The sequence below is a fragment of the Carassius auratus genome, chromosome 37 (assembly GCF_003368295.1).
Source record: "Carassius auratus strain Wakin chromosome 37, ASM336829v1, whole genome shotgun sequence".
NCBI lineage: Eukaryota > Metazoa > Chordata > Actinopteri > Cypriniformes > Cyprinidae > Carassius > Carassius auratus.
The window spans coordinates 15,690,900-15,708,138 of NC_039279.1; the positions used below are offsets into that span (position 1 = coordinate 15,690,900).

The following is a 17,239-nucleotide window of genomic DNA, read 5'->3' on the forward strand; positions in this document are numbered from 1 at the left end:
GTTGTGATAGTGTCTCAAATATCAATTACAAAACATTTACCCTGTAATAAAAATAAATATTTGATAATAACTATAATTTTATTTAACACTACAAGTTCCATTACTAATATTTATGAATTCTGGTGAAATGCTGTAAAAAAAAAAACAAAAAAAAAAAAACAAAAAAAAAAAGTGAACACTCTCAAATTCACATTAAACTCATAGCACATACTGTACAATATGTAATTACTTACTTATTAAGCTATATTACAATTATCATGCAGCCACATTTATACATAAAATTTGTACTTTGGATAAAATAATAGATGTATTGTCACATCCACACAAGGAGAGGAGGAGATGGGTAAGTGTTTACGTGAGGCTTTATTAACATAGGACTTTTAACAGAGCAAGTAAGTGTGGTCACAGACGATGAATCTTCAAGCACTGATCAAATAGGTGAGTTCAAGCACAAGGCTAGGCCAGACAACAAAGAGTCACTTCCCTTAATCGCTGTGTCTGAATCTCCACAGAGTCACAATATGATCCACAAGAAGCAGGCAGAAGATCCATAAGAGCGTCCATGCAATCTCGATTCCAGCCGGTGAGTGAATGAGTGAGGTGAGTATTTAAAGGTGTGGTGATTGCTGGTGCAGGTGCAGGTAATCAGTATTCAGGTGACGGTTCACGTGAGCGGTGCATGGGAGATTGAGTGGATGGTGACTGGCAATGGTGACTGGGGCTGAGGGAACGAGCTGAGGGTGTGACACTACCCCCCCCCCCCCCCCCCCCACGGGTGACTCCAGGCATCCTAGAGCGGCGACGGGGACGACCACGACCTCTGGGAGCCGGGCGGTCTGGGTGTTGTCGGTGGAAATCTTCGAGGAGAGCCGGATCCAGGATGTCATTGCGTGGTACCCACGACCTCTCTTCGGGACCGAACCCCTCCCAATCTATGAGGTATTCCAGGTGGCCGTCCCGCCGCCGGGAGTCGAGGATCTCTTGGACCTGGTAGATGTTGTCTCCGAGGATCTCGGGTTGGTCTGGAGGGGGAGGCGGTTCTGGTTCTGTGGAGGAAGGAGAAACTGGATCAGTGTGACGTTTTAGCAGTGAGACGTGAAACGTGGGTGAGATCCGGTAGTGTGGTGGTAGGTCCAGGCGGTAGGTGACGGGATTTATCTGAGAATGGATGGTGAACGGCCCTATGTAGCGGGGACTCAGCTTTTTGCAGGGCAGTCGGAGGCGGATATCCCGAGTGGAGAGCCAAACCTTGTCTCCAGGTAGATAGACGGGATTAGGCGATCTGCGTCGGTTAGCGGTCTCTGTATGCCTCCGAACTGCCCGTTGGAGATGGACGTGAGCTGAGTCCCACACCCTCTCGCTCTCCTGGAACCAGTGATCTACCGCGGGCACTTCAGAGACTTCTCCTGACCAGGGAAACAGCGGTGGTTGATAGCCTAAAACACATTGAAAAGGGGTTAAGCCTGTAGTGGTTTGGCGAAGGGAGTTTTGGGCATACTCAGCCCACGGCAGATACTGGCTCCAGGTATCCTGGTGTTGGGAGCAGTAAGTACGGAGGTACCGTGAGATCTCTTGAATCTTCCGCTCGGTCTGGCCGTTGGTCTGAGGATGATATCCAGAAGATAAACTGACGGATGTTCCGAGGAGTTGGAAGAACGCTCGCCAGACCCTGGAGATAAACTGAGGTCCTCTGTCCGAGACAATGTCCTCTGGAGTGCCATAATTCCGGAACACGTTGGTGAAGAGGGCTTCGGCGGTCTCGAACGCTGTGGGAAGACCCTTTAATGGGATTAGTTTGCAGAATTTAGAAAAACGATCAACAACAACTAGAATGGTAGTGTACCCCCTTGAGGGGGGAAGGTCAGTGGCGAAATCCACCCCTAGATGGGTCCAGGGTCGGCGAGGAATGGGCAGTGGTTGTAATTTACCCACGGGAAGTTGACGAGGTGTGGTGGTAACGGCGCAGACCGAGCATCCGAGGATGTACCGGGTAACGTCACGAACCATGTTAGGCCACCAGTACTTCTGCTGGATGAGCGAGAGGGTTCGCCTGCTGCCAGGGTGTCCTGAGCCAGGTGACGTGTGCGTACTTTCCAGTAGGGGGAGTCGCTGGTTGGTGGGCACGTACATTAGACCCGTGGGTACCTCCGGAGGTGCAGGCTCCTCGAGGGTGGCGGCTCGAATTTCCTCGTCGATCTGCCAGAGGATAGGCGCGAGGAAAACGGAGGGTGGTAGAATTGAATCAGGCTTGTTGGTGTCTGGATCTGGTGAGTACATACGGGACAGGGCATCTGCTTTAGTGTTCTTGTGACCGGGTTGATACGTGATCTGGAAATTAAAGCGAGCAAAGAAGAGTGACCACCGAGCCTGACGAGCATTGAGTCTTTTGGCATTCTGCAGATATTGGAGATTTTTGTGGTCGGTGACAACAGTGAATGGGAACTGAGCTCCCTCTAGCCAGTGCCGCCACTCCTCAAGGGCGAGTTTAATGGCCAACAACTCACGGTCTCCGATTCCATAATTGCATTCGGCAGGAGAGAGTTTCTTAGAGAAGTACGCACACGGATGGAGTGAGCAAGGTTCACCAGACCTTTGGGATAGCACGGCTCCAATGCCGTGACTGGCCACATCCACCTCTACGACGAATGGTTTGGACGGGTCAGGATGTCGAAGAATGGGCGCTGAGGTGAAGAGGTGTTTAAGATGGCTGAAGGCTTCTCGAGCTTGGGGTGTCCAGCGCAGCCGGCGCTGACCACCTTTTAGGAGGGATGTTAGAGGAGCAGAGTGCAGGCTGTAGTTCTTGATAAAGCGCCGATAGAAATTGGCAAAGCCAAGGAAACGTTGGAGTTCTTTCACCGTTGTGGGCTCCGCCCAGTTGGCCACAGCATCTACCTTGGCTGATTCCATCTGAACTCCCTCCGCAGAGATCACGTATCCGAGGAAGGAGACGGTAGTGCAGTGAAACTCACACTTCTCAGCTTTTAGGTAGAGATGGTGGTCTCGGAGTCGTTGTAAGACGTGGCGGACATGGGTTTGGTGTTCTTCTATGTTCCGGGAGTAGATCAGGATATCGTCTATGTAGACAATGACGAATTGGTGGAGATAATCACGGAATATTTCGTTCATGAAACTCTGGAAGATGGATGGACTGTTAGCAAGCCCATAGGGCATAACCTGATATTCGTAGTGCCCGGCAGGGGTGATGAAGGCAGTCTTCCACTCGTCTCCCTCTCGGATACGGATCAGATTGTAGGCACTGCGGAGGTCGAGTTTGGTGAACACCTTGGCTTCCCGCAGTTCCTCCAGGGCCGCTGGAACGAGTGGTAACGGGTAGGCGAACTTGACGGTGGCGTCATTTAGCACTCGATAGTCGATGCATGGTCGAAGTCCGCCATCCTTTTTGGGGACGAAGAAGAAACTGGATGCAGCTGGAGATGTGGATGGCCTGATGAACCCCTGATCGAGAGCCTCCTGGATGTATTCCTCCATTGCCACCTGCTCAGGACGGGAGAGTGGATATATTTTCCCATGTGGTAGCTTGGCACCTGGCAGCAGGTCGATACAACAGTCCCAGGGCCGATGTGGTGGTAATCGGGTGGCTTGTTCCTTGCTGAACACATCAGAGTAGGAGGAGTAAAGGGCAGGTCTTCCCATGGTAGTGGAGTGTAATTGAAGGTGCGGTGGCGCAGACTGTGAATTCTGGACTGGTGAACGGCGAATGTGACTCTGGCATCTCGGGTCCCATGCCTGGATCTCCCCTGTGCTCCAGTTGATTTGGGGGTTATGTTGGGCCAGCCATGGCCTACCCAGGACAACGTCAACGGTAGCGCGCGGAAGTACGAGGAGGGCCAGTTGTTCCTGGTGTCCGTGGGGCAGAACGAGCTCCAGCTCGTGTGTCCTTTTAGATATTTTGCCACCGCCCAATGGTGATCCTTGGATGGTAGTGATACGGTAAGTGGTCTCGTTCTGGACGATGGGTATACGGTGCTTGGTTACAAAGTGAGATGAGATGAAGTTGCTTGCGGCTCCGGAATCCACCAGGACATGGATGGAAAGATTGCGTGAGTTAATTGTTATCTGGGCTTTGATATGAGGTATGTGAGATACAGATGGGGTAATGGAAACTGTACTCACCATTGGGCGAGGCGGACGGACCGGGCAGGCGTGGATCAGGTGAGTGGCCTCGCCACAGTATAAACACAGCCGCTGCTGGATGCGGCGTCTCCGTTCAGAGGCATCTAGGTGGTAGGAGTCGGTGATCATGGGTTCCTCCTGGTCTCGTTGGGGCGAGGGCGTTCTGGCCGATGGTGAGATGTTATATGAAGCCGGGGAGGCACAAGCCGAGAGGTGCTGAGCAACATTTATAGTTTTTCTGATGAATGTCTCGAGATTGATATTATCGTCGTAAATAACCATTTGCTTTCTGATCTGGGGCTTTAAACCTTTACGGTATGCTGCTAGCAGGGCAGTTTGGTTCCAACCACTGGTGGCGGCTAATGTCCGGAAACGGAGAGTGTAGTCGTGTATTTCCGTGGCTCCCTGGCGGAGATTTAAGAGTTCATCATGGGTTGAAAGAGGAGTTAGAGCCACTCCGAACACTTCCTGGAGGTGGGTGACGAAGGCATCGAATGAGGATAGAACCGGACTCTGGGAGTTCCAAAGAGCCTCTGCCCATTGTAGAGCTCGTCCGGTGAGGAGAGAGATCACAAAGGCGACTTTGGTGGCCTCATTGGGGAATTTACTGGTATTCGCGTTGACGAATAGTGAGCACTGCAGAATAAACCCACTGCAGCCACTCGGTTCACCCGTATAGCACGCGGGACGTGCAAGGGGCGTGCTGTTGGTGGTGGAAGCACTAGTTTCGGTGGGTGGTGAAACTGACTGTAATACTTGGCGGAGGGCAGTCACCATTTCGGTGAACGGGTCCGAAGCCGCTCCCTGAGCAGCAGCGTTAACATCCATGGAGATATGAAGTTCTGTTTTAGGGCTGGAATCCTGTCACATCCACACAAGGAGAGGAGGAGATGGGTAAGTGTTTACGTGAGGCTTTATTAACATAGGACTTTTAACAGAGCAAGTAAGTGTGGTCACAGACGATGAATCTTCAAGCACTGATCAAATAGGTGAGTTCAAGCACAAGGCTAGGCCAGACAACAAAGAGTCACTTCCCTTAATCGCTGTGTCTGAATCTCCACAGAGTCACAATATGATCCACAAGAAGCAGGCAGAAGATCCATAAGAGCGTCCATGCAATCTCGATTCCAGCCGGTGAGTGAATGAGTGAGGTGAGTATTTAAAGGTGTGGTGATTGCTGGTGCCGGTGCAGGTAATCAGTATTCAGGTGACGGTTCACGTGAGCGGTGCATGGGAGATTGAGTGGATGGTGACTGGCAATGGTGACTGGGGCTGAGGGAACGAGCTGAGGGTGTGACATGTATACTGTATATCTGCTGTATTTAAAACAGATTGCAACTGCTTTTATCACTTAATTAGATGCACCACTATTCGTCTGTTCCAAAATATGAGCACTACAAACTTCTTGGAATTTATCTCGCATACTGGAGAAAAAAAAAAAAAACTGACATTGTATTTAATTGAGCTGTCATTAATAATCTTTTTTTTCTATTATTGTAATTTTATTAGTTTTGATATTTGTACACAGGAGAGAGAAAAAAATATGTATAAATGAAAAATAAAAATACAGCCGTCATTAATGATCTATTCAAATCTGAACTAATGTAACATATCTCAATTTCACCTTTAGTGTGTCATGGTAGAAAGTAAGTCATACAGGTTTGAAACAAAAATAGCGAAGTAAAAGAAGGCTTTTTAGTAAACTTGTCTTTTTAGTTAAAATAAATATATAAAACAGACTGACTACGGCTATAGCAATAGCCATGTCTGTGCTTTTAACAGACACTCTCTTCATTAAACACACATCTAGCCTCTGTTTACATCTAGAGCTCAACAACATGCAGCAATTTAATTTAATGCATATTAAAACCACCCCCTCATATCAAGCAAGTTACTGTCATGTAATTATATTGTTCAGTTCACTGTAAATTGTTTTGCATAGAAAAAGTAGTGGGTATGAACATTATAAAAATACAATACTAATTAATAGTGCTCAGATATATGCTCTGTTGAACAGTGTTTATAGTCCACAGTAATTTAAAAACAATAATATAATTAAAATCAAATTGAAATCTATAACTGATAAGAGATTCTAAATAGCCTACAATATGTTTACCACTGGACACTGTACATCTAGCTATGGCCACATGAGGGCGCTCTTAGATCACTCACTGTGTGTATACTCCTTTTTTTATAACATCGATACCTCATGAAGCAAAATAGTCATTGAAATGGAAAGTTTTTTTCAGCTAAACTACATGTGGAAAGTCTGTTAGGATAAAGTATGGCAAGCCCTTTTAACATTTAACCCACACCAGTATCTATTTTCATGCTACTAGTACTTATTTTTTTAGATACCAGTGACTTTTGTAAAGTTACTAGTACTTATTCATTAGATACTAGTACTTATTCCAATAGTGGGGTTTAACAAAAATAAATAAATAAATAAATAATCTGAGCCTGAACAATCTCCTGGTGGGGGGTGGGGTATGGGGAAGGTTGCAGAGTTGGACAAACATGCAGCTTTATTTGGATACATACTATTCAAAACAGAATAGTTGATATCTCAAGGACAGATCCCCATATAAGTCAACGGCAAAATGATGTGTTACAAGTCACAAGTCAAGTGCAAAATGTATTAGTATCGAATGAACAAGTACTAGTATCTATTTAATATGTACTAGTATCTAACAAATAAGTACTAGTATCTAATAATAAGTACCGGTATCAAATGAATTTATTACTAGTGTCTATTTAATAGTTTATAGTATATAATGAATGAGTACCAATATCTAATAAAAAAAAAACTAATATCTAATGAATAAGTACTAATAAGTACTAATATCTTAAAAAAAAGAAACTAGTACATAAATAATAAGCACTAGTAGCTAATGTATATGTAATATTACTTAATAGTAAATATACTAGTATCTAAAACATAAGTAATAGTATCATAAAAATAGATAATAGAACAGTTTATAGATTAAATGTTAAAACGTCTTGCCATAAACAAAACTATGGCTGAAGCTTACAAAGATTGAATGTTACGAAGCATTATGCATAGCATTGAGCATAGATAGATAAATGTTGAAAACTACAATGCATTTAGTCATACTGTTGCTCATTCTTGAAAACCTGTCCAGCTGAAATAGTTATAGCCACAAGGAGGTTAGAGCACAGCCAGACAAGCAAATCAAATGAAAAACAGACCAATTAATTTCTCCTATGTGGACCTAAATCATACACCACATTGTCAAACTCATTAAGGGAGAGAGTCATATCACAGATATGTTAATAATATAGGGAGCATGTTGTATTTGTGTATGAAGCTCGTATATGTGTAAAGATATCTATCTATCTATCTATCTATCTATCTATCTATCTATCTATCTATCTATCTATCTATCTATCTATCTATCTATCTATCTATCTTTATATACTGACAAAGCAAAAAACACGCTCCAATCAAAGTGTAGACAAATCTCAAAAGACAATCCAGAGTAATGGGATGAACCTAAACTCATTTTCAAGTGCAATCGCATGGTACTTATGTCTCATAAGTACTTATGGTATGATGTTTCAGTTTTTTATTTGTACTAAAATTTGGATATGGAGTGTAGACGGAGTTTTAAATAATAATAATAATAATAATAATAGTAATAATAATAAAGTAGTTTTACCACAAGTCTGCAACATAAAATGTGAAAAACTGAATTCTTTCTGAATGGACTATACTTGATTGAATCATACTGAATTATAATTAAATGTACAGAACTCCATATAGTCTGATAGCACGATCAGAAAGTGTTGAGTATCAGACTTACTTTGCTTTGGTGCCAGCATCATCATAGCCTTTGTTAGAGACGTCGTCCAGACCTCCAATCAAGTGTTTGAAGGACCTGCAAATATGAACAGAAAAATAAATCGGTGCTATTTATAAATAACTAATTCAAACCACCCCCCACCCGACTTAATGAAACAAAATGTGCCGTTTTAGGAACCATTTGTATTGAATATTGCCATACACAGACAACTATCATTCAGGAACAAACTATTTGACTGCATGCTGTGTACAGTCATGACCAAAAATATGGACACCCTTGGTAAATATGATCAAAGAAGGCTGTGAAAATTAATCTGCATTGTTAATCCTTTTGATCTTTTATTTTAAAAAATTACAAAAATCTAACCTTCATTGGATAATAAGAATTTAAAAAGGGGGAGATATCATTATGAATTTTTTTTTTCTCTAATACACATTGGCTACAATTAAGGACACACTTGTGAATTATTTTTGAAACCTTCATTTGCCAGTTTAACAGGTCAAAATTTTCTCCTATAATGCCTGATGAGGTTAGAGAACACCTCACAAGAGATCAGAGAACATTCCTTCATCCAGAATCACTCCAGACCCTTCAGATTAACATCTCCATGTTGGTGCTTCTCCTCTTCAGTTCACTCCTCTCATTCTCTATAGGTTCAGGTCAGAGGACAGGAATGGCCATAGCAGAAGCTTGGTTTTGAGCTCAGTGACCCATTTTTGTGTTCTTTTTGAGATTTGTGTTTGGATTATTGTACGGTTGGATGATCCAAACATGGTCCATTATAAGATTTCTAATCGAGTCTTGTTTTGATTTTTTATCTGTTGGTATTTGATAGAATCCATGATGCCATGTGTCTACACAAGATGTCCTGGACCTCCAGCAGAAATATAGCCCCACAACATCAAAAATACAGCAGTATATTTCATTGTACACATGGGGTACTTTTTATCCCTGTTTTCACCGAACCCATCTTGAGTGTTTGCTGCTAAAAAAACTAATTTTTTAGTTTGATCTGACCATAGAAGCCAGTCCAGTTGAAGTTCCAGTCGTGACTGATAACTGAATATGCTGGAGTTTGTTTTTGGATGAGCTAGGAGAATTTTTCTTGAAACCCTCCTAAACAACATGTGGTGATGTAGGTTCTGTTTGACAATTTTTATTTAAGGTTTTCTGAACCCGAGACTCAACTATTTTCTGCATTTCTCCAGCTGTGATCCTTGGAGAGTCTTTAGCCACTCAAACTCTCCTTTTTACCACACATTAGGACGATAAAGACACACGTCCTCTTCCAGGCAGTTTGGTAACATTTTCTGTTCACTGGAAATTCTTAATTATTGTCCTGATGGTGGAAATGGGAATTTTCACTGCTCTAGCTCTTTTCTTATAGCCACTTCACTAATTTGTGAAGCTCAATTATCTTTTGCTGCACATCAGAAATATATTCTTTGTTTTTTCTCATTGTGATGGATGATTAAGGGCATTTGGGCTTTGTTTTTCCCCCATTTATATTTCTATGAAACAGGAAGCAATGGCTGGATAATTTCATGTTCATTATCACCCTGAAGTACTCAAAATTGTGAATATGAATGGGAATATACTTCAGAGTTATTTTACTCATAATAATTTCTAGGGGTGTCCTTATTTGTGGCCAATGTGTATTAGAGAAAAACATTTATTTCATAATGATATTTTTCCCCATTTGAAAATCTTAAATTTTTGGGCATGACTGTAGATCTATGATCTTCACAGAGCAAATTCAGTCACAGCACAGTGCATCCCAAATGCTTTTCATCCCATTAAACTTAATTTGAAGGAAATACATCTGTGGCTTTTTCTCTCTCCCATCTGTTTATAAGGCAGAATATATCTGAGCTCACAGATAGAACAAGGATTTGGCTTGCATAACTCTGGGACAGGGAAGGGTAAGATAATAAAATGTCTACATGAAAGGCATTTCAATAGTAGCACAAACAAATAATGAGGGATATAGTAAAAAAAAAAATAATAATAATAATAAAAAATAAAAATATATATATATGTGGGCATGTTTTTGTGACATATCAGGACACAACTCTGTATAATGACATGGGTATGACACAGGTATTACAAGGAGAGGGTGACTTATGAGGACACAAGCCATGTCCCCATTTTTCAAAACGCTTATAAATCATACAGAATGAGTTTTTTTGAGAAAGTAAAAATGCATTAAGTTTCCTGTGAGGGCTAGGTTTAGGGGTAGGGTTGGTGAATGGCGATAGAATATACAGTTTCTACAGTATAAAAACCATTATGCCTATGGGATGTCCCCACTTTTCACAAAAACAAACGTGTGTGTGTGTGTGTGTGTTTTAATGTGACTGTTATAAGAATGATTATAAAGATGAGGAAAAAGGTTTTTCCCATTGTGCATTAATTGAAGGGGGGCTGCAAGCATCTTTAAAAAGTTTAAAAATAGTCAGTTTGCCAAGGCTGCTGAGCCTAATATTTCATAAATTATTTAATTTATTATTACTTTAAATTATTGCCTGTCTGATTTATACATGTTATGAGTTTAGCTTTCAGTTGTGACCAGTGGAGTGAAAAAAATAAAATGATGGCTTAAAAAAAATTCAAATAACAGCTTAAGTGTCATTTAAGTCTGACTCTTACTCATGTTTACATCTCTTTCACCAAACTAAGTATTCATCCATCATTAGCAAATCAATCGTCGAGTTGCTTTGAAACTGTAGTGTCCTAATCTGGCCTGATGTGATAAATCAACAAGAAAGTTAAACTGAGCATTTATCCTAACCTATTTACATTTTCTCATGTTTCATATACAAATTGACTGTTGTATTCACACCAGAGTCCTGTTTGCATGCAAGTAAATAGGGTCACTTTTAATTTCATATTGACCTGAAATTTAGGACTTCCTGTCTTATACTCTTCGACATCGAATGTCATGTCACAATTTGCCAGTGGATAAAAAAAAATCCCTTAGCACAATACATAAAAAGTGATCCCCCCTCCCCCCTATCCTCTTATTAAATCAGAGAAATATTGTATCACCTATGTTGCTACAGGATAAGAGATTTAGACATGAGAGGGAAAAAGTAATAGTGTTCATTATTTCAGCTGCTGTGCTTCAGGATATGACTCATCCACCAGAGAATTCTCACATTATCTCATATTTTTATTAGAACTCTGATGAAACATTGAAAATAAAAAGGGAACAATCATTTTTATGGTTAAGAGCTAAATTGTAGGATTAATTGAAAGCTTTAAATCCTAATGGCATCATTTTGTTGGATGTTACCGTGATTTCTACAGTCTTTTTAGTCTTGGCAGCTGAGGTCAGGCAGGACAGCGGTAACCCGAGCCATAATAATGATTTGATGGACATTTAAAATGTGAATAACTTTATATCACTGCACTTCTGACCCATTTCACAATGTATTCTTAGCACAGTCCCAAGTGAAGCACCAGAATTAGTAGCAGAAATGTTCTGGGGTGTGTACCCAAAGTCACTCACATGATTTCACTCGATTTCATATGACTTAAAATATGACTTAAAAAAACTAAATATTTTCAACAAATCTTTACATTTATTAAGTTTATTTATTTAGCTTTGCTTGTTTTTTATAGACATTATAATCAAACAAATGCTATATAAACTAGATAAACATATGAAAAATATAATATGGTGTAACCATCAAGTAGGCATATAACATAGAAAACATATTTTCCTTATATATAAAATAAGTCACGTACATGTACGTGTTCACATCATAGTTATTTTCAAGCTTTTAAGTATATATTTTTGTATATTAATGTTGAAACATGATATGATTCTGCATATAAAAATATTTAAATAAAACAGTTTTTAATATAATATAATTTTAATTTACATTTTATGATATTTTTTGCTTCATGCTTAAAGAAATACAAAAAATTTTAATTAAGAAATTAAAAACATGCATCACAAAACAGTTGTTTTTTAATGTGTTTTAAAAGGGACCTATTATGCAAAATTCACTTTCACATGTTGTTTGGACAAAAATGTGTGCTGACAGTGTGTGTACACGACCACCCTATAATGAAAAAAATCCACCTACTCCTTTTTTGAATCCCCATAAATAATAAGCGGTGTATCACAGCGATCACAGCGACCTGTTTTCAGCATTGCTGATAATGTGATGTCACATTAGCCAGAGGCTCCGCCCATGAAAGTTGACAGACACTACCATTTTAAAATAGAACTGCCCTGAGCGAGTTGTACACACAAGAATGTCTCCCAAGCACTTTAGGTGTAATGAAGCTGGATGTATGAATCCACATAGCTCTCTCAATTTACTCCTGAAATCTGAGCTGCTGAAGACGAGGTAGATTCATTTTGTTTTGGAAGAAACTACTCCCTCAACTCTTCCGAAATTTGTTTATGTCTGTGCGAATCATTTTACACCAGACTGCTTTTTGAATGAGGGTCAGTATTAAAGGGGGGGTGAAATGCTCGTTTTCACTCAATATCATGTTAATCTTGAGTAACTATAGAGTAGTACTGCATCCTTCATAACTCCAAAAACTATTTAGTTTTATTATATTCATAAGAGAAAGATAGTCTGTACCGATTTTTCCTGGAAAAACACGAGCGCCTGGAGGCGTGACGTGTGGGCGGAGCTAAAGAATCACGAGCGCCAGTTGCGTTGACAGCGTTTGGAAGCTGTGACAGCTGTGAAGGCTGAAACTGAACGAGAGCAGCAGCAGCAAGGACTCGCTCCGAGCGGGGCTCGAACCCGGGTCTCGGATGGGAGGCGGACGCACTAACAAGGAGGCAGAGATATTTTAAGCAGTTTTACTCACCGCCTGTGGTTCCAACACACAATCGTGACCCTTTTTCGTTGGGATTGCATCATCCTTAAGAAATAAACGATACGCAAATCCGTCGTCAAACTGGGCCATGTTTGTAAAACAAGCATTTTAGAAATGCAGGGAACAAACACAAACACTTCAACACTTCAACAAACAACTCCGTTGATGCTCTGTAAAAATAAACTCCATCCACTGGTCCCTTAATGCTGTTTTTTCTTTGGTAATCTGTGCAGGGTTGTCTTGCCCTGGCAACCAAAAATACACTTCTTTTGTGACATTTCGCGACGCTCTCGCTCTGATCAGTGAATGTCTGTTGTGCTCTCAGTACTCTGCTATACGGGAGCGCGCGCTCTTCCGGCAAACGTGCGCTCAGGACCCATATAAGGAAATTCCGCTTCATCTAATGTCACACAGAGCCATACTCGAAAAAAACTTTCCGAAACTTGTGACAAACCGGAAGGAGTATTTTTGGAACAGAAATACTCCTTCAAACGTACAACTTAATTTTTTAAACTTTGTCCATGTTTAGCATGGGAATCCAGCTCTTTAACAGTGTAAAAAACTCAGTATGCATGGAATAGCATTTCACCCCCCCTTTAAGGATTTTGCTCCTGAAGGATGGAGCAGTGCCAACTGTTCGTGATCCAGCTACATCTCCAGAGGAAGTAATTATAACACTTTAGTTTTCCAAATGGCCTTTCTAATGTTGCTAAGCCTACCATTGTCTGTCTGTTTTAACTGATGCTGCTGTCACATGCTACAAGAATGATCATAAATGGGAAAGTGGAAGTCAAAAATGCATATGAAAGCAATGTGAAGTTGACTGCTGGAATTAGGCAAGCTCGTAATCACAAGTAGGGCTTATAAAGTTTGTAATAGCATGCAATTGCACCATGAGTTATTTTTTTATTGTTTCATGCTCTCGTCTGTGTAATTCATAAAGTGAGTTTTCTATGCACAGTACAATCAGATGATTTTTGAAAGTGAGTGCATTTTCTGTAAATATAACAGGCTTGCACTAACTAGTGATGTGTCGTTCTTGAACGATTCGTTCATTTTGTTCTGCTAGTAGTAGTTTACCTGTGTCTGTCAGTACAGTATTTAGCTGAAAAGAGAATTGATTAGTTCATCTTTCGGGACTTTCGGGTTTTTGACTCGTTCCTTAATCACGTGACAGCCAAGGGGCAAGGAACTCGACCGGAAGTTGAAGTCGGGTGGGGGCTGCCATCTTTTAGCAGAACTTCACTTGCGTTAGCATTCCCATTGACTCCCATTCATTTTGTCAAATGTAAATTAGCATTTAAGGAATGGCACCACTGGTTAGAAGGGTCAGGGGTACCTTTTATTGTCTGGACCGATCATAAGAACTTGGAATAAATCAGATCCGCCAAACAACTTAACTTCAGACAGGCTCCGTGGGCTCTTTTTTCGGTCGTTTTGATTTCTCTCTTTCGTATACGTCCTGGGTCCAAATTCATCAAACCGGACGCGCTGTCTCATATTTTTTATCATTCCGAGCACCAGTCTACTCCCGAGTGTATTTTACTTGAGAGACTTTTTATCTCCACACTCACATGGGAGGTCGAATCGAAGGTCCGCACAGCCTTAGAAAGGGTTACACCTCCGCCGGGGGTCCACTGAGTAGGTTATTTATGCCGGAGGGATTATGGTCAGATGTTATTCAGTTCCAATTTGGCTTGTCATCCAGGAGTCAGTTGGACCAGGTTATTGGTCAAGCAACAATTTTTGTGGCCCAGTATGGCTCGTGACATTGAACATTTTATTTTGGCTTGCTCGGTTTGTGCTTGTGGTAAGACTTCCAGTTGTCCCCCAGACGGGCCCCTTCAACCGCTGCCTGTCCCTTCGAGACCCTGGTCCCACATAGTCATCACAAGCCTCCCTTCTTCACAGGGCAATACAGTAATTTGAACCGTAGTAGACCGGTTCTTGAACGTGGCACACTTTATTCCCTTGCCCAAATTACCCTCAGCCAAGGAGACAGCAGTTACTGTCGTTAATCACATCTCTCGTATTCATGGCCTCCCAATTGATGTGGTTTCAGACAGGGGATCCCAATTTATTCCAAATTTTGGAAAGAATTTTGTTGGATACTGGGAGCGACTGTCAGTCTGTCTTCTGGTTTTCATCCCCAGATTAACCGACAAACTGAGAGAGCCAACCAGGTTTTGGAGAGAATGTTACGATGTAGGGTTGCTCAGAATCCTTCCTCCTGGAGCCAACAACTCTCATGGGTTACGCTCACAACTCGTTACCAGTATCATCCACGGGTCTTTCCCCTTTTGAGTGTAGTATAGGTTAACAGCCACCAGTTTTTCCTAGTCTGGAATCCGAAGTTGCAGTCCCCTCCACTCAAGCCTTCATCCAGAGGTGTCGTCACACATGGAGAAGAGCCTGTGAGACTCTTCTTCAGGTGGGAGCGCGCACAAAGGCTCAGGCTGATTGCCACCAGCTGAAACCTCCCATATACATCGTTGGTCAAAAAGTGTGGCTTTCTTCTAAGAACATTCCTCTCCGGTCTGTTTGTAATAAACTTGCACCTAAATTCATTGGCCCGTTTCCTGTCACTTAAATCCTTAGTCCAGTGACAGTCCATCTTAAATTTCCTCCTGTGTACAGGAGAGTTCATCCCGTCTTCCATGTGTCCAAAATATAACCCATTTTTCATTCCCACATTAATCCGCCTACCCTGGTTCCTCCCCCACTGTGTCTCATAGATGGGGAACCAGCTTATTCGGTTCATCGCATTCTGGACGCTAGACGGAGGGGACATGGATTCCAGTACTTGGTGGACTGGGAAGGTTATGGTCCAGAGGAGAGAAGTTGGGTTCCTGCTAGGGACATTCTGGATCACTCCCTGATAGATGATTACAATCTACAGGTAGGTTCTCCTGGGAGTGCCAGGAGGCGTTCTTAGGAGAGGGGGTACTGTCACAGTTCATCATTAACTGACTCGCCCTGTTGTGTGTGTATGATTGTCATTACCATGTCAGAGTGCTGATTGTGTGCTGCTACTCATCAAGCACTCTATTTAATGTGTGTGTTTGCGTGTCTTGTTTGTCAGTTCATTATAGGTGCTACTGGTGTTCTGCTCATGTTCTCTCGCTGTTAGCACTGGATGTTTCAAGTGATTCCACGGTTCTGTTCGTGTCCTCTCGCTGTCTGCACTGGACATTTCAAGCGATTCCACGGTCATGTTCGTGTTCTCTCACTGTCGGCTCTGGATGTGGAAGTGCTTGAAGTGCCGGTGAAGTTAACTTTTATCATTATCCTCTGTGATTCCTGCTGTCGTTTGCCCATTGCAGTCCATGCGTCACGGAGCACCCCTGCAGGCACCTGCTTCTCAGTACCTTGCTTCTCTGAAACTTTCTGAATCGTTTGTGTTAATAAACTGTTAACTCGCAAGTGGATCTTCTGCGCTTCTTTTTCTGTATCCCCTGACATCCTCATGAAGAAAATGAAAGGTACAAATACTTCTACATCCCAAGTTGCTAAAAAGTAAGCATTAGTGTTGTGTTCTATTCCTGTAGGAAATCAGCTGCATGAATCAGTGGTTAAAATCCCCACTGATCACAGGTCAGCTGGCATACAGTATAATAACAACAAGAGTCTTTTAATGAGCATTACCATAAACCCCTGACTGTTGACAGGACTGAGATAATGGACAAATTCCTGCTGTTAGAGTGAAAGTTAGTTTGCATGAGGGGTTGCTTATTATATCTACTTCTCAGACCAAGGTAAAGTCAAAGTCTCTGTAGTATGATGTCTACAGAGACGATAGGAGGCCTGCGAGTCCCACTGTGCAGCAAGGCATTGTGCTTCTATTCTGGCTTGTCACACGCTGTGCCACTCAAGTGAGGACATAGTTTGCTTCCAGACAGACTGCTGTCTAAGGATGGCAAACAAGAAGATTTGGCTTCCTGAAGTTAACTGGCATAAACTAGCATGAATTTGCCACAGTGAAAGTTGTATGAGGTCATTAGAGAGTTAGAGGCGGTAATTTAGTGAGCACACAGTGGAAAAGATGAAAGACTAATCAAATTTCACAGCATCAGTACACACACACACAGACAAATAACTCACTCTCTGTCGATGACGAGGCAGGTGACAGCTTCAGCAGCAATGAAATTAGCCGTCCTGATGTCTTCTCTGTGGAGACACAAAAAATACATGTCAATCATACACAGCCAAGATCTAAAATGTATTCATTTTTGATTAATTACTCAATATACACACATTTATATGATATAGTTATTCAACATATATATTTGTTGATTTTCCAACAAAAATAACTATTCTGTGACACATATGGTTACTGAGATATACAATTTTTTTACCGCCATTATTTAATTAATGTTGATTTTTTATAGTCATGTAAACACTTTAGCATGACTTAAATCATACCGATCAGATTT

At 41.7% G+C, this 17,239-nt stretch overlaps 1 protein-coding gene across 2 annotated transcripts in view; it reads right to left on the reverse strand.

Moving 5' to 3' along the window:
• Positions 1 to 17,239, reverse strand: part of LOC113056342 (cGMP-dependent protein kinase 1-like) — a 159,285-nt gene that overhangs the window by 18,538 nt on the left and 123,508 nt on the right. For both annotated transcript variants that reach the window (XM_026223076.1, XM_026223075.1), the window contains exons 8-9: positions 16,908 to 16,973; positions 7,959 to 8,033 (exon numbers count right to left, since the gene is read on the reverse strand). In XM_026223076.1, coding sequence (XP_026078861.1) covers positions 7,959 to 8,033; positions 16,908 to 16,973 — 141 coding nt within the window. The remainder of the gene's footprint in view (positions 1 to 7,958; positions 8,034 to 16,907; positions 16,974 to 17,239) is intronic.